Source organism: Phalacrocorax carbo, chromosome 1, assembly GCF_963921805.1.
Source record: "Phalacrocorax carbo chromosome 1, bPhaCar2.1, whole genome shotgun sequence".
In the NCBI taxonomy this organism is placed as follows: domain Eukaryota; kingdom Metazoa; phylum Chordata; class Aves; order Suliformes; family Phalacrocoracidae; genus Phalacrocorax; species Phalacrocorax carbo.
The window spans coordinates 81091841-81110529 of NC_087513.1; the positions used below are offsets into that span (position 1 = coordinate 81091841).

Genomic DNA, 18689 nt, shown 5'->3' on the forward strand with positions numbered 1-18689 from the left:
TGTAATGTGTTGGGATACTTTGTGTGACTGGATTTCTGTATGGACGATGAATATCAGCTCATTAAAAAGGCAGGGAAGAAAAAGGTGAGGTTGTCATTTATGAAAAAGAGGAGCTTCAGACCACAGAGCATAGGAGAGGATAGACCACAGATTTCAGGAGAGCAGACAGGTTTAGTTAGGTGATGAGAGCTGTCACTATGAAAGAGTTCTATATCAACTCAGAGACTGAGGTAAGTCTCTGATTATTGAAGAAAGGCAAGAAGGATGGCATGTGGATCAAAGGCTTGCCAGCCTTTTGGTCCTTGGGAAAATCATGGTGCAAGTACTCTTGGCAGCTGTTTCTGGGCATATGAAGATGACTGGGAATAGCGGACATGGATTTGCCAAAAGACCAACCCGATTGCCTTCTGTGATGAAACACTTAGACTGTGGACGAAAGGAGTGCAGTAGACATTGTATACCTTGGCCTCAACGTGGAGAAGAGAAGGCTTAGGGACAACCTGATAGCAGAAGCCCACCACCTACAAGGTTGTCAGAAAAAATGGAACTAGGCAGTCTCTGCAGAGGTGCACAACAGGAGGATGAGTGGAAATGGTCATAAATAGAAACATGGGAAGTTGCGACTCGGTATAAGGAAAAAAAAAAATTGTGATGAAGATAAGCGTTGGGATGTTTTAGCCAATGAGGTTGTGAAATCTCCATCCTCAGAGGTTTTCAAGGTCCGACTGGACAAGAATCTGAACAGTCTGGTCTGAATTCAGTGTTAATCTTGTTTTCAGCAGGAGGTTCAATGAGAAGACCTCCAGAGGTCCCTTCCAACCTGAATGATTGTGTGATTTTGTGATTTAATAGTTTGGTCATAAACTGAGAAGAATAAATAGCCCACTCCCAGTCACTAAGGTCATAACTCAAATCCAGGGGATACTCCCCAGACTGAATTATTTGGAATATTTTACTCTGATCTGGCCTACCTCATTGCCAGCAAAGAGACATTAGCAATTAAGGGCAGGGCCAGGAGTGCCTGAACCAAAAATCTGATTAATGCAATATTTGAAAAGTTACACTAATCAGAATATCAGTCACTGTAAACTTAAATCACTGTTTTATGGAATATAACATGTTTGGTGTTTTTAAACACATCTGCCTTGTTAGAATAGGAGCTAATATTATGCAGCATATCTGTGTTCTCTGTGAGGTTTTACAGTAAGCAAAATACAGTAATTCAGAATGTGGAACTGAATGACTAGTTCCCTAAGGTACACAACAAGAAGTGACAAGGTCGTCTTATAAAATCTGTGTATCTGTGGTTTGGATACCTTTCTCTGGACTGAGGGAGATGCTTCCTTCTCATTGGAATTTTTCTGAGGTTAGGCAACAAACCCTTTCCTTCAGAAACTATAGTAGTACTATTGTACCTTAAAATAAGAGAGAAAAAGTTAGTTCTGCTTTCCCAATTTACTTTTTTTCTTGTCTCTGGCAGAAGTGTAACTTGTGTCTCTTTGGATTGTTTTTTGGTTTTAATTTTTTTTTCTCCTTACATGCTTAGATTATTTATGAAATTGTCAGGTATGTAAAACAAATAACCAGCAATTTAATCTAGAAGTTTACAATTTGATAGCAGTTCTCTGGATGCAAGGGAAGTGTTGGAGTAAGTTATAGATGCAGATGGGTTGAGCAATACGGTCTAACTCACAAGTTTTTAGTTCATAAACCTCTTTTCTTTTGAACAAGTTCAGGAGAAGCTTGTCTTGAAGACCTTCAGCTGAGCCTATGTAAGGCTTTGCTGTCATTGTCTTCAGTTCCTGTTTTTCTTGGCACTTGTATTATCCCAGACTGCTTGATTTGATGCTCAGTTTCCCAAACTGTTGTTCATTTAATCTTCTGATCTAAATTCTTGTCACCTTTGTAATGGACCAAATGCAACAGCTTGATGAAAAGGATTCATATCTCTGGTTGTCCTGCAAGGTCTGTTATTTTCATTCAATTTACACATCATACCCTACACGTTGTCTTCAGGAAACAAACGAACAAAAAACATTTATAGCCCTGAATAAATATAGCAAGGACTCTGTGCTGAAGCTGCTTTGCTTGTCCTTTGATAGGAAAATATTCCCTGATCAGCTGGTTTTCAGGTAGCATGTCTGATTTGGAATGTTTTTAGTACTCCAAAATGTATTTACAAATTGGAAAAGGAGTTAAGATTGGAAGAAGAGGTATTATCACCATTGTTTGCTTCCTGAGGTTTGTTGTGTCAAGAGGCAGCCAAAGAAAATAGTTCAGATACTGAAAATTAAAAGGAGACTCAAATATAAAGATGTAACTTCTTTTTCTGTTGATACTTGTAGAAAATAGGATTGTTTACATTATACTTCAACTTATATACTGCAAAAACAAGGAAGGAAGAAAATAATTTGTCCTTTTATTACATTGGCAAAATTTCAAACATATGTTAACCATAGAGTCTTTACATACAATGATGCCAGGAGTTGTTACTTTTATCTTCCAGAATTAAATCTTAAAAAGCTTTTATTTATGCTTAAGTGTAATTTCTTTCTACATACTTTTTAAGCTATTGGACTGAGTGTCAAGTTTCTTTGTAGTCATCTTGGGATTTTGAACATACATGAAAAGACTAAAGCTGTCCTCTAGGAATGTGCTATGAACATCATTATGTGTTATGAATAGTACAAATCTATGAAGATTCAATATGTGTTATTTCAATTATTTACATATTTAAAACATATGTTGATGACTTCCCAGAGGTTAACAAAGCTGCAGTTGGAAATACTGCCAATTTTTGTCACAGAATGTATCTCTAATTCAATTAGTTTTGATAACATAAATTGTGGTTTTGATTACTATTCACTGTGAGGTTTGAAGTTTCTTAAGTTTGAAACTAGAAATAAAAGGTTGTATCCAGAACAAATACTGAAAAACAGCATACATGCTTTAGTGAACTATAGGCAATGGGTCCTTTGGAAGAGTTCACCTGGGATAGGTCCATAAATACACAGCGCTTAACTGTTGTTTGCTTTGTAATACAATAGCAAGTTCTTTTTAGTACTTTCTGTGGAAAAGTTGTGAGGAAAAACAAGTAGCTTCATGATTAATACACAGTAGATTAGGGCTTTGTAAATATGGTTGTGGTCCACAGAATGGCTGAGGTTGGAATGGACAGGGACCTCTGGAGGTCATCTACTCCAACCCCGCTGCTCAGGCAGGGCTACCTAGAGCCAGTTGCTCAGGACTGCGTCCAGATGGCTTTTGAGTATCTCCAAGAAGGGACACTCCACCACCTCTCTGGGCAGCCTGTGCCAGTGCTTAACCATCTTCACAGTAAAAAAGTGTTTCCTGATGTTCACATGGAACCTCCTGTGTTTCATTTTGTGCCTGTTGCTTCTTGTCCTGTCATTTGCACCACTGAAGAGAGTCTGGCTCTGTTCTTTTTGCACCGCTCTTCAGGTATTTATGTATGTTGACAAGATCCCCCTGAGCCTTCTCTTTTCCAGGCTTAACAGTACCAGCTGTCTTAGCATCTCCTCATGTGACAGGTACTCCTGTCCCATCATCATCCTTGTGACCCTTCATTGGACTCTCCAGTATGTCCATGTGGGTTTTTTTTGTACTGGGGAGCCTGGACCTTGACACAGCACTCCCGGTGTGGCCTTACCAGTGCTGAGTAGAGGGGAAGGATCACCTCTCTTGACCTGGGGGCAATACTTTGCGTAATGCAGCCCAGGATACCATTGGCTACCTTTGCAGTGAAGGCACATTGCTGGCTCATTTTCAGCTTCTTGTTTGTTGACACCCCTCAGGTCCTTTTCTGCAAAGCTGCTTTCCAAATAGGTGGCCCCCAGCATACACTAGTGCATGGAGTTGTTCCTCCCCAAGTGCAGGACTTTGCACTTCCCCTTGTTAAGCTTCATGAGGTTCCTGCCAGGCCATTTCTCTAGGTGCGGAGTCCCTCTGGATGTCAACTTGACCTTCTGGCATTTCAGCCACTCCTCCCAGTTTTATGTCATCTGCAAACTTGCTCAGGGTACATCCTACCCCATCATCCGGATCATTAATGAAGATATGAAACAGGATCAGAACCAGCATTTACCCCTGAGGCACACCACTAGTTTCTGGCCTCCAGCTATAGACTTCATTGCACTGATTGCCACCTTCTGGGCCTGGTCATTCAGCCAATTTTCAACCCACATCTCTTTCTGCTTATCCAACCCACACTTCAGTAGCTTCTCTATGAGGATCTCATGGGAGACAGTGTCAAAGGCCTTACTAGAGTTTAAGTAGACAATGTCCGCTGCTCTCCCCTCATCTATCAAGCCAGTCATTTCACCACAAAAGATGATCAAGTTGTCAAGCTTGACTTCCCCGGGTGAAGTCATGCCAACTACTCCAGGTGACTTGTCCTTCCTGTGCCTGGAGATGGCTTCCAGGATTAGCTGCTCCATCACCTTCCCTGGGATTGAGGTGAGGCTGACCAGCCTGTACTTCCTTGGATCTTTCTTCCTGCCCTTTTTCAAGATAGGCATGACACTTTCTTACCTCCAGTCCTTGGGCACTTCTCCCAGTTACCATGACCAGTCTAAGAGTATTGAGAGGGGCCTTGCATCAGCCAGCTCCCTCAGCGCTTGTGGATGCATCCCATCAGGCCTTGTGGACTTAACTATGTCCAGTTTGCTTAAGTATTTCCCGACCTGATCTAAGGATAAGTCCTCCTTACTCCAGACTTTCCCCTGTTCTCTGGGTTACCTGAAGGCTGGTCTTGCTAGTAAAGGCATTCAGTACCTCAGCCTTTTCCATGCCCTGTGTGACCAGGTCCACCATCTCCTTCAGCAATGAGGCCGCATTTTCCCTAGCTTACTTTTGTTATCTCTACTTATAGAAGCCCTTCTTGTTGTCTTTGACATCCCTTGGCAGATTCAATTCCAGCTGGGCTTTGGCTTTCTAACCTCATCTCTGCATGCTCAGGCAATGTCCGTATTCCACTCAGGTTACGCGTCCTTGCTTCCAACCTGTGTATGCTTCCTGTTTGTTTTTGAGTCTTGCCAGGAGTTCCTCATTCATCCACGCAGGCCTTCTGGCAGTTTTTCTTGACTTCCTACTTGATTGGTTTTTTTGTCCCTTTGCAGTCTGCAGGCCAGCTTCCTGTCTAAAGAAAGAAGGAAAACTCTCCTTGTGTAATTTTTTTTCATACGTATCTATATATAGTAATGTAGTATACTATAGTAGACTAATACATATATACTACATCTATTTATAAATATATTTGTATTTAAAATTGTGTTGGGTATTATACCTTCAGTGTCAGTAGCTATTGATAACAGCTGGCAACCCTGTCCAAGTTAATATTTTGCTCTTTACAGTGGCGGAAGTTAATCTGAAAACTGATGCTGTTGAGATAAGACATGAGAATCACCTAATGAAGATAAGAATTCCTTTCATTCTTACTGTGGTGTTTAATGGAAGCATTATCTCTTTTTAGCTTCCCTGGGATTGTTCTCCTGTTTTGTCTTTCTTCTTCGCTTTCTTTTGCTATTTAGATTATGTGGGGAAGTAGGAAAGCATCAGTGGCATAAGATGCCCTGGAAAAAATTCGGCTCTATGCCAAAAAGTAACTAACTATATAATGTTTTAGAAACCTGAAAGAGTTAGAGAAGGCTTCCTGAGCCAAATTTACTGTGCTATTTACCTTATCATACAGTTTTTCCAGCAGGGTGTATATTAATACTAAGAACACTTAGTATTAATTAACAGATTTTTCTGCATGTGAGGTAGCTCTTGTTTTTCTTGTTTAATGTCCTTCTCAATGGAAAGTCTATAGTTACATCCTGTAGAATAAATAAGCAGGTATGAACAACTGTAGTTGTTATTAACACAATATTAATGTCTGAAATATGACAGAGTAGAGATACATGTTATACACTGCAAATACTTGAAGAGTTTAGTTACATGTGGTATGGAAACTATAATTATGTTTCAGTTTAGGGCATGCACAGGCTCTCCCATACTATTTCCTTTACATAGGTTTTCACATTTAATCAGTCATAATGTCTCCCAGCAGACTGGTCCATTCACACTCACTCAGCTCTGGCTCAGCTCAGTTCTAACTCAGCAGGAAATGTCGTCAACACTATATTAGGAAGTTGCTCATGAGAGTTTGTTCACTACCTCACTTCATTATTCACTTCAGAGTCTTTGATTGTTGTGTAGTCCAGGTAGCAATGATATTAACTTGTATAAAATAAATGATAGTATCTCCCTGGTTCCTGTGGTGAGCTTAAGGTTGAGCATACTGCATGTTCTTTTGGTTATATAAGTAAATCTGAAATGCTTCTTTCCTTCCTATAAAAATGTTTGTCCTTATCTTTAGGTTCTCAGCTCTATCTTTTACTAGGATGTTGGTGATATGACCACAGTGAAAATAGTTGTTTTGCTATAGACCTGGAGGCAATCCTGTGTCTTTCTTTTGCAGAGCTCACATTCTTATTTCACGTGAACAGAAATAGTGACCAATCTTACATACAATAGCACACTCTAGTGTGTATATTAATTAGCTATTATGGATTGATTCTCATAATGCTTAATTCAGTTTTTCGGTGATTTAATTTTTGTTGTATTCAGTAGTAGTATTTTTCTCTGTACTTGGGTGAATTGGAGAAAATGTGTGTCTTCAAACGAGAAGTTACCCATTTCTTAACAGAATCATTATAATACTAAATGTTATTTGTTTTCTAAATGATGCTTTGAAAGAAAAAAGGAGATAATTTTTGTGGAGAGGAAAATCATGATGTAATGGAGGAATTGAGCCTAATATGAAGTCTTAATAATTTAGTTGTGTACAGCAAAACTGTGTAAGATGGATTTAAAATTTGTCTCCTAATTTAGTTGCCTGGAGGGAACTACAGTTTGCTTTTTTGCATTAGGACAGAAATTAGGAGGGAAGAGAGTGCATCACTTTCTAAGATGTTGGCTCGGACTTGCAGCTAATTCTGAAGATACCACAGCGTTACAGAGGATAGGCAGTCAACATCAGCTCAGATAACTGGCTTGCACATCATATATAGTAATATATGACTCTCAATAGGTATTACAGAAGCATTTCTACAGTTAAAATATGGGTGCTTTGTTTTAACTTACCATTTTATTGGCATGCTTTTACTGACTTTTTCTAAACAAGGTTTATGGATAAGTAATGTAAAAAGCATATAATATCAGTTGATCCCAAAATAGAGGATTTTATTCTATGGATCATATTTGATTATTTGTGAAAGAGGGCAAAAATTTGGGATGTTTTCCTGAATTGATTTTATTTCCTCTATCATTTTCTCTTCCATATAAATGTGATCTTATAGCACTTCTTTGCAGTACTGGCTTTTGCTTTATCTGTGTAATAATGCTTTGATCTTTTTTAATGTTATAAATTGTGATTATTGATAACCTACTAAAAAAGAGGAAGAATTAAATTACATTTCTTTTGCTCTGATCACAAGAGAAAAATCAGTGGGGCAAAAAATACCTGTGGAGAAAATGTCATAAATTCAATAGGTATGATATAAATTAATTTCTTAAGTTTTTAAAAACTTTGGATTTTTGGTGTTAGTTATGCCCTCTATAGAACTGGGATTGTGAAATTATTATGGTGTGTACTGTTGTGGGCTGATTATTATCAAAAGATAGTTTTGATATGTAGCCATTTGCTTCCTTTTCAGGTGGCTGTGTTTTGTGACCCTAATTTGCAGTATCAAATATCATCTTTGGTGCTGTTCTTGATACGTGTTAGGAGCACTGACACAAAATAATTTTTCTAAGCATCCACTTCTCATAATGAGAATAATTGCAGTTGCTTTGAATTATATGAGGGGAAAGAGAGACAGCAAGTACCTTTTTCTTCCCTTCCTGTATATGCTTTCACTTGTTGCTATTACAATATGTGTGACATGTGTAGGCACACCAGAGTGGAAGGTTAGCAGGGAGTCTGTGGGTGGCATGCATCTTTCCCCAACAATTCAAGGTAGTCTGCCTCTTAAAAAGTTAGCAGAAATATGTATCGACTTAAAGGTAAGTAAATATAATGAAATAAAATTAGTTTGATGTCTTTACTATCTCCTCTTCCCCCAACAGATCTCACAAATCCTATTATTGCAGATCTTACATAGTAACCTGTTGAATTTTTACCCATAAGCTTCCCAGTATGCATAAACACATGGCCTGCATTTCTGTTGAAATGTAGGATGTTGACAAAGAACCTTGTTTAAACTGTTTATGCTAACAATGGTTTGCTTAAACTGAAATGATTCAGGAAGCAATTCAGATAAAAGATCTAAAAGAAGTGCTAGTGCAATTGGCAGGCAGTGGCAAGCAGCTGGATGGCAGGTGGTCAGTAACCTTTCCTGCTGTCACAGCCACTTCAGAAGACTTCTCTGCCCAGCAGCATCCTGGGGAACCACACCTCTTGGAAGCTCAACAGGCATTTGGATCCATCTGCCTCTACAGTGGTTTGATTCGCAGGGACCTAACGAAAGAAAAGGAGAGTGTGGAGTCACTTGTATTTTAGAATGTAAAAAAACTTTCAAAGTTCAATCACATTTTCTCATCCTTATCATTCAAGTTTCTTTCTATATATTTCTGAAGGCACATGCATTTGGTAGCATTAAAGCATGTATTATGCATAATTTGTTCGCAATGGTGTGTTTCCTCATATCACAAAATGGGAAAAAATCGGAATGTTGATAACCATTGAGCAATGAATTGCCTGTTTCTTTCATACTTTTTCTGCACAGAATGCCTCGTGCTCTCTGAAATAATCGTCAAGATTTCGATCACAAAATAAAATGAACCCCTCTGTCTTCCAAGTTTAATTACTGTCAGCATTTTGTTGTGAGATTCTGTCTATCACAAGGCACAAGGGGAGGGGGTGAAAGTCCTCTGAAGATGATTTTACTTAAAGTTTAAACTTCTCAACTCATGTTCAATTCCTTTCTTAAAGCGTTTATTAAATAAAGGAAGAAAACAACAACGTTCTTTTGAAACCTCTCCCGAGTGATGCAAACCATGCAGGAGAATTCTACAAGACAACACACAAAATTATTCTCTTTGTTATGAAATCTGAATATTACATCTTAATTTCAGGTCTACACCCTTCACAACTTCCCATAGCTTTTCTTTCTTACAAGCAGAATAGTAATTCTAAGAGTAGTTATGTCGAGTCATTAAACTCACTTTCCTATAGAAGGTACTTATGTATTGAGGATTTGTGAAGAACTGGCATGACTGTTGCTCATCAAATGAGTATGCGGCTATTTTTGGACTGTTTCTGTTGTGTTCGTAGCCAAATTGTGAAACGCAGGAACTTTGTATCTACACTGCTAAGACAGTAAATCAATGTATGCACTTGCAAAATGTGTTAAAGTGACTTTGGGTCTTCTCCTTATTGGATATGACAAGGGCCAAGCACACATTTCTTTGAGTGATGTATCTATAAGGTTTTGAAACAGTATTTACAGACTTTCAGAAGAAAAGGCCAGCCATCCTCAAAAGAATTGAAATTCACCATTAAAAGAAATAAATTTATGGGCCTGTTGTCTTAGCTGAAAGGCCTTGCAAATAGAGAGAAAAAAGGCAGTGTAGTGTTCATCAGACTGGATGAACACCTTGTGGGGAGTGTTGCAATGGGACCTCAAACTTTTCGTCTGTGTGCTTATATTAATGTCCTTCCATTCTCTCCTCTACCTCTATTGTAGAAATTGATTACTAATCCTGGCCCTAGTAAAACTGATGCCTTACTATTAGTTCTTTACTAATGACTCTCTTTCTTTAGGAATTATTTTAAGAAAAGATGTACTCTAAAATGTGTTGGGTGGAATCTTCACGTTGGTAGTTACACCTTGGTGTTGATGCTTCAACTGGTTATCATTTTGCATTTGGTATACGACTTTGAACGAGTCACTAATTCTAAAACACTTGAGAGATTTATTGTAAGAGGACAAACTGCATTTTTTACTGTGTCTTGATTTGCCTGGTAATGCTAGTGAGAGGAGGCACTGTACTTTTTACCAGAATGAAATAAGTTACTTCCTCAGTTGCCACACTTGATTTACTATGGTTCATTGTTGCATTCAAGGTAGTTCTGACAGATCTTAGATAGAAATCTTTACTGTTTTAACTCCTCTAATTTAAAGGCTTTTCTCAACATGGAATGCTTTCTCTTCAGTTTTGGTTTTATTGGTTTGGGGTTTGTTTTTTTTCAGCTAGAATAATTAATGGCAGTTAACTTTCTCTTTCTGTGTAATTATTTTTTCATATTTGAGAATCCAGGATATGCTGTTATAGTAATAACATCTTTCTTAGGTTTTTTTTCTCCTCATGTTCACTTTTCACAGGGATTTTATTTGTTAATTATTCGTGAAGTTTTGGAGTTAAACACTGGATCACATTTTCCCCCCTTATACCAATTCGGTAGTAATGTTTTTTGGGTGTTTTTTTGTTGGTTGGTTGGGGTTTTTTTTTAACATTTATAACATATGAGTTTAGCTAGTTTGTGGTTTCAGTGATACCTGTGTATCACAATGTGACTAAACTGATGTACCTAGATGTTGAGCGTTGTTATCTGATGTAGTAGTTTACACTTCAAAATATTTCCATCTTCAGTTTTGCTGCTTCATATCAGTTCTTGCAGGGCTTCACAAAGAAAAAAACAGTTCTATTCAAGAGAATCTGAATGTCTCATTATATTTGGACCAATGATAAATTTGTGTAGCCATAATTTCAAACTTTTTGCTAAGATGTCCCTTTCAGGAGAAAGAAACTGAGTGGCAGAGCGGAAACCTCTAATCAAATACAGTTACAAACTAATGAATTTATTTTTAATGGTGTTATATGGTCTTCATAATAAAATTGAACATGCTTTGTTAGACACTAGGCTTTGCTTATTTCAAACATCAGACCCTAGAAAACATAAAATTGTATTAATTTCAATTTTAATTCCATCCAAAAAGCAATAAAGGTTTAGTGTAAGTTATGTATGGTTTTGCACTGTGATCTTTGCGAGGTAAGGTTTGTGAGGAATGTCTTTCTGCTTTCTGCACCAGTTTCCAAGGTGATTTAAAGCACCTCTGACCTCTTATACTAGCTGATTTAAGAACAGATCCCTGAAGCAAAGAATGAGGGAGGAGGGAAAGTTTTTTATCTCCTTACTAATCGGTGATTTGAAAAAGTGGTGCTGCTCATTGATAAGTGTGAAATGCTGCTGAGAATCTAGTGAGGTTTTCATATTGCAGGCTCAGGTAGCAAACTACAGGCTAGGATTTTTATGCAAAGGTAAAAATCCTAGAATGTTCCTGTTGACATAATTATTACATAATACTGTGAATAAAATATGAAGTAAACAGTAGAGCATTATTTGGAAAACATTCAGGATGTCTTATGCAAGAACACTTTCCTGGGAACCTTAAGAATGAAGATGATAAAGGAGCTATGTAAAGAGTAGGAGAAGGGTGTGCTCTTCTGAGGAAGCTGAAACTGATACTAGACCATTTCAACTTTTTTATTAATATAGACAGGGATTGTTATTTACTGCTGTGATTTACTGAGTGATTTGGAAGTCCTGCCATCCACAGGTATACCAGGAAACCAGAAAAATCAGAGTAACAAAGAACATTTTAAAAAAATTTGGAGAATGATTTAGAATTATCTGGGGACTAATAAACTAAAAAATAAATAAAATTAAGTTTAATATTAGGACCAACTTGAATTGAGCATATATAATAGGTAAAGAGCCAAGATGTGTGCATTTCTTCATGAAAGATATAAAAAAATTAGGAAAATAATTAACAATGGTCTTAACAATTTAATTAGGAGAGCAGTAGCAGGTGCCTATATTATATGTAATCTTTACATGTTTTTGTACAGGAAAAGCATAAGCAGGAGTTAGAAGACATGAGAAAAGCTGGACATGAAGCCTTGAGTATTATTGTTGAAGAATTCAAGGTAAATTACTTGCCAAGATAACACAGTTTCCAAGTATTATTACTGTAATAGTATATAGTAATTATGCACTACAGGCAGTCTTTAGTACTGCTTGTTTTGGTTGCTCAGCCTCTTTCACTTTAAGACTGTCTTTTCTGTTGCTTCCAATTTAGAGTGCTTGGCCTGAGATTTTGCATGACATGTTTTCTCACTCTGCGCTTTGGGAAACTTCAGATAAAGTCGGTTAGCCATTTTCAGTAATGAAACTTAAAACCAGAACAAAACAAAATGCCCAGTCAATTGTGGTAAACTTCAGGTTTGATTATTTATCACATACCCACATTTTGGACCTCCTCAGTCTCAACAAACTGTACTTACAGGAAAGAAGCCTTACAGAGCAATTCAGGTTTTTATCTACACAGCACTAAGAGGAGTTAAGGATGAAATAAGGCTGAATCTGTAATTCTTCTCATGTGTTTTTCCTAGTTCCTCTCAGCTGGTAAGACGAAAGAACTGGATGTTACCATAGATATATGTTTATCCTCTTTTGTACTGTTATGGATACTTTCTAGTAAGAAATGCACATTGGACAAAAACTGAATTAACTTAGGAGGAAGAGTAGGTAAAGCTAAGAATTCTAGTTAGACTTAAAGAGGTAAAGAAGATCTGACAGGGGGAAACCTGATTATGGGAAATGGAAAAGGCGGCTGTTTCTGAGAATGAGAAGGGAGGTATGAGACCCTGGTAGGCAACTGTGAGCTAGGAGACAAATCTGACGATGTAGCTAGTGAAGGGGAAGTTCAAACTGTAACTGCTCAGCAGCAGTAACTCATGACCAAGGAATGATCTGGCATGGAGGGCAAGAAGCGCCAACTACAGAATAGTTTAAACTTGCTGGAAGCAGGAATGCAAGGCAGAAAGACTCTGTGTAAGGGAGTGAGGTTTCCCTTGGTAATGAGATGATAAATGTCGCGGCATTGTCTGCGAGCAGTCCATGCTGGAATGTGAGTGCTCAGGGGCCACTTCTGGTAAGCAGAGCTAAGTCTGGGGAATGAACTGAACACTGGGCTAAGGTGCTCTATGCTGATGCTCACATGGGCAGTGCTGGTGCAAATGTATATAAGGAATTGTCTCATGTTGCATCTTTGCAGACTTCTTGTAGAGCTGTTTATGGACATAGGACTGTCCAATCCATTGTTTGTTTAATCTTTTTATGTTTAAGCATAAACATGTTTAATTTGCCTCAAGGGGTATGATAAAAACACCCCAACGTTAATTAAGGTTGGAAAGGCACTTGCAAGGAAAAAGGGTAGGATTGAGGTTGGTTCTTGTGATTCAGGTAATAAGCTGAAAGCTTGAATCTAGGACCTGCTGGTCAAGAAGCCTGCAATAGTTTGTTAGGGAGAGTAGACAGGTTTGGTTTTTTTCAGGAAATACCCAAAACTTACTTGCAACTTATGTTTATTTCCAGTGGTGTCATGATCTACAGCTCCAGGAGAGCTATCTGTGCCAGATCCCAAGTCTGCTGAAAAATATGTGATCTTAATGTTATGCAAAACATTTTTTTAAAAAATTAGGTTCTATGAGGCCTGTAGACTCTGTTCCTTATATGTAAGGTAGGCCTACCAAGTTCCAAGTCTGAGAGAGCACCACTCTGTAGGGGACCTGATGATGCTTTTAGGACGCTCTGCTTGAAGGCAGACCGTGTCGTATCATAGGCTGCAGAAAAGTATATTACTTAATTCTAGTCATCATACATGTTTGCAACAAGTCATAAGAAAGCCTTTTAAGAATTGCTAGTAACAGTAGTGTCCAAGCTAATATAGAAATTGGACTATCTGTAGAAATGTCTGTCTCCATCAGTACAACTTAACAGTAATTTCATCTAAAGGAAACCTATCCAGAGAAAAGTATCAAAAGTTTCTGTTCCTGAGAAAATTTAATCATGGCCACTGGTGGTGTCCCATTTCTCCATACCTCCCTCATTTCACTTCTGGAGGAGAATTATTGCGTTTCTTTTCCCTTACTACTTTGGGGACCACTTTGCAGTTCTCAGATAGGAAGTTTCTTTGGACTGTCCTACTTTGGATGGGCCACTGAACATGTTGCATATCAGCATTTTTGATTTGCTTTGTGCTAGATTGTATAAAATATCTGGCTGTTTCTGTGTAAACTTAGATTTTGAAAAATGCAGTGAGCCATTGGTAATTGCTGTACTTATGTTTCCTCCATTTTAGCTCTGACTATATAAACAAATTGTGAAATGCAACAATTTTATAGTATTGAATGAAAGTTTGGTATGTTTTCTTGACATAATTTTGCACCTTTTTATTGCCTTTGTGTGAGCTAGAGGAGAGTTTTGCATGGACAATATCCCTTACAAGGGACAAAAATTTCTCCATGTATAGCTGGGTGAAGGGATATAGTCATGTGCCATATTGATTTTTGAAAACTGTTACCAGTCAACAGCAGCTGGGAAGACCTGATCTGCCACCTGGAAATGGCGACTTACATTTATCAGTTTCTGTGATTTGGCACAAAAGATTAGGGATTTAATTGAATCTGGTGATTCTAAGCAATGTTTATATTTAGCATATTATTCTCATAGACTGTTTACACTCAAATTATATAAAGACATTCTTTAATACCAGAGAACCATGGCATGAATATACTTCATACAAGTCTTCCTGTTGCCTCATATGGCTAGTTGCCATATTTTGGTCAATGAGATCACAGGAACATCAGATATGCCAGCCTCTGAGTAAAATACTGCAACCAACCTTGTCTGGAAACATACAGCAAGTTATTCCTCAGGGTAGGAGAAAAAAATCAAAAAAGATTTTTAGGTTTTAAAAAAATCAAGCTTTTTTCGTTGCTTGTTTATAGCTTAAATCTTTTTAGTAACACTTTACCATGTACTTAAAAAAAAAAAAAAAAAAGGAATATTGGTGAATCATCAGAGAATTCAGTGAAGGTAAAACCTGTTCTGTAGTTTTGTTAGAGAAAATACTCTCATGGATTCTTTTAAATGTTAATTCATATTTAATATTTCAATATGGAACAGGGTTAAAGTTGTTTTTTTCCCTGTAAGTAAATGAGTCAAATGTACTTTTGTAATTATAAAAGTAATACTTCACATTTTGAGGACTTTTTAACTATTCTTATTGTTAGGAATTTCTTATATTTATCAGACTTGTTGACAGTTAGCAGTTGGAAAACCAAGTAAGGAGTCCTACACCATTTCTATAAGATTATAAAGTAATTGTGATTAGTTCTTTTAGTGATATACAGAATCATGGAATTCATTGACTCTCTTAATTCACTTATGATTAGCTGTGCTTGATTTTGTGCTGAAATATATCTTCTTCAGGATTAAATCCTTTGTTAAGACAGTGTTACACTAATACATACAATTTATCTGCAGAATAGATTACCATTTTCAGTAGATTTTCTAAGTACTATCTAATTAATCCCCAAATTACCTTGAGTGTCAAAATTCACTTAATCAAGTGTACTGAAATGTTTAAAAGGTACAAAAGATTTTCCTTCCTATGCATTGAATACAGTCCTATTTTGCATTCCTTGGGTTTTAATAAAACGAACTAATGCAAATTATTCCAATGAAATGCTTGCTCATGGCCCAAATTAGGTTCTGTTGCAGTCATGATTTGTCTGTATTGTGACTAATCCTTTCTGACACCAGCCAATTATAATTTTGTAATGCCACTCCAAGCACAGTTGTAGCATGAGTGAATGTAATGCCCAACGTTGGTTGTTTAAAGATAGCTATGTAAAGGTATAAAGAATCCCCAGAATCCCTCAAGCCCCAAATACTCCAGACTAGGTATTGGAACTCTGGGTTGAACAACAATGGAAAAGAGTTGACTACTTGCCTTTTCTGTATTTCCAGCATCCATAAGTCTTCCTACTGGTAGATTTGTGAAAGTGCTTTTCTTTTGGCATGCAAAAGAAGAGAGAGTTGGCATTTTTTCACTTCTGTCTACAAGGCTGCTAATTTAGTAACCAAAAACTCACTTTTTTGTTACATTCAGAGCTAATTATTACTCCTTGTGGACTTCTTGTTTTATCTTTCTGTGCTTGAAAATGGGTTATACTTTCTGATAATCACTCTCCTCTATTTTGGGGAATTATTTGTTGTAAAAGGGACAATATTCCTCCAAGTTGATCTTCTATTAGTATGTTATCCCTAGGCAGAACAGGCACTCAAGTTTAAGACCAAAAACCCTCTCAATTCCTACCCTTGTTTTGACTGGTCCTTCTTAATACAGCAACAGTGTAAGCTGGAGCTTACACAAAAAGTCAAATACTGAATGATCTAACTTCAAGGACCTGAATATACCAAAGCCCTTAGAATTATTGCACTTGTCTTTGGAATACTCGTTGCCAAATGTGCTGGGAAAGCCATTAACAGAGACCGTTAGACACTTTGTAGCACAAACCCTCAAAAACCTTGGCCATTGTTAAGCATCTCACATTCTTATCTTCCTTTCAACAAATAAACCATCTAGAACACAGTCACGAAATCTGTATTAAAAAACATGAGGAAAAAAAATTAAAAATGAACTTGGGGTTCTGTGTTTCCCCTTCTCGTGTTTGCCTAGTTTTGTTTAATTTGTGTTTTCATGTCATTTTTTTTTTTTAACTTTTATCCCTGGTAATTAACTATGGTAAAGAAGAGTAAATGTAGATCTTGGAAATTATGCTTCTGGGATCATGTCACATTTTAAGTTATTTACCACAAGCAACAAAAGGATTTTTTTTCTGCTTGTTTAATCAAACTTTTGTTCTGAAATTGTCATAGTTGTCTAAATAGAAGAGTTAAGATTCTTAATCTGTTTTGTTTATATTTCTCCCCATATAAAAGATCCTCTAATGTAAGCTTCAAAGACTATGAAGTTACAGGCAGTTGTAAATTTGATGGTGTTTATTTACTTAACTTATTTTATGCAATTATTAGTCTTCTAAAACACAGCTTGCCTGAATCAGATGTGTGTTTCTTTTTATGGAAATTAACATCAAGATGCAAAGTCCTTTCCAGCCTTTCCTACAGTGAGACGTTTGTTTATCAGTTTCCAGTGTTAGGTGGTTGGGGTTTTTTCAGGTTTCCAGAATGTAAGGACAGATTTGCAAAGCATGGGATATGTGGGTGCCATCAAATTGTGTTTCAAAAATATTTGTGTCAATAATAGACTGAATAGCTGAAAGGTGACCTCCTAATAAAGAAAAATTTGAAATATTTTGTTACAAAAGAAGTTAGTCTAGAATCAGGATATCTTTTTTTAGATATAGTTTATCCCTAGTGAGGAGGGAAAACTCTTGAAATGTGGCCAGTTCTCAGCTTTTAAAACACCAGCTTAGCTTATTAAGTTTCCAAGATGACATACTGGCTCAGAAAGACCTGACACATGAATAAAAGGATAAATTGAAAAGTTGTTGCAAAGGCTTGTATTGCACTTCCAACTTCTACGCTTGTCCATGTGTAAGTTGTACTAGAATTCAAGTGGGCTTGAATGTAATACAATATTGGTTTTTGTCACGAAGAGCTCATGGCTAGAAGAGGAGAGATTCCTTGTCATTTTTACAGTGTAGGAGTGCTCATGTACAACAGTGATGCTACTATAAAAATCTTTCTACAGTATTCTGATAAAAGCAAACTTCAGGCAAGTCTCAATCTTCTGAGGATCTAGCTATCAAAAATATTTTGTTATTGATTAAAGCATCTTGATATTTTAAAAGTAACTGTAAAAATTACAAGATATCTCTCCCTCCCTTTTTTGGTAAGGATGACTTTTTATATGTGGTTCTGACTATAGAACAATAAATATAGTGTTAAATGTTATAATTGAAAGGTTTGATTAAGAGTGAGTTTGCAGTTTGTTTCTGGCAGGAGTCTGGGATAACGGTGTTTTGTGGAAAATAAATAATTTAAGCTCACATGCCAGTAAAACTGAGTTATCTAGATAAACTGAGCATACAATTCAAATTGTAAGTTGTTGGTCATTACTGGTATACCAAAAGTAGTTGAAAATGAAACTGAAGTTGTTATCCCACTTTACAAAAAACACGTTGCCTTATTTTTGTATTTGATCCAAATGTGTTTTACGTTATGTCTTTGAAACACCTGACTGAAATTCAGTTCACACTGTAAACAGGACAGTGGTTAGTGAAACCATGAAGCTTCTTCATACCCTGATGCGCATCAGAATGTGTTGGCCTTTTGTAAAAAATAATTTTTGAGAAGAATTTTCCACAGGAAATAACGTTTTGACTTGATGTGTAAAATTTCACAGCACAAGCTCTGTTTAATCCTTTGGTAGCACACTATGACTATGAATGGAAACAATTCAGGAAATTCAACTTAATATTTAGTTTTATTTCATTTAGAACCTCTACTTCATTGTAAATTGCAAGTTGCCTCTGACCTAAGCAAGAGTTTATTTGCTTTCATTTTGATTAATTGTACTTAACTTGTACAAAAACCCCCTTTATTCCTTAGCACCTGTATGGACATGTCTCCTTTTCACTTAAGGGAGGCTCACCTGAAAATAGCCTGATTGTGAAATTATGGATTATCTCGGGCTGAAGTGGATAAATTGGATTCTGTTGAAAAAGACGTTTTTGGAAATCTTTTAAATAGTTTTATTTATAAAGTATGCGTACTAGCTAATAACTGAGTTAAAACATAATCAATCAAC

The 18689-nt window shown here is 36.9% G+C and overlaps 1 protein-coding gene across 4 annotated transcripts in view; it reads left to right on the forward strand.

The window, feature by feature from the left end:
* Positions 1-18689, forward strand: part of CCDC91 (coiled-coil domain containing 91) — a 160201-nt gene that overhangs the window by 63896 nt on the left and 77616 nt on the right. For all 4 annotated transcript variants that reach the window (XM_064462006.1, XM_064462017.1, XM_064462024.1 and 1 more), the window contains one exon: positions 11917-11994. In XM_064462006.1, the coding sequence (XP_064318076.1) occupies positions 11917-11994 (78 nt within the window). The remainder of the gene's footprint in view (positions 1-11916; positions 11995-18689) is intronic.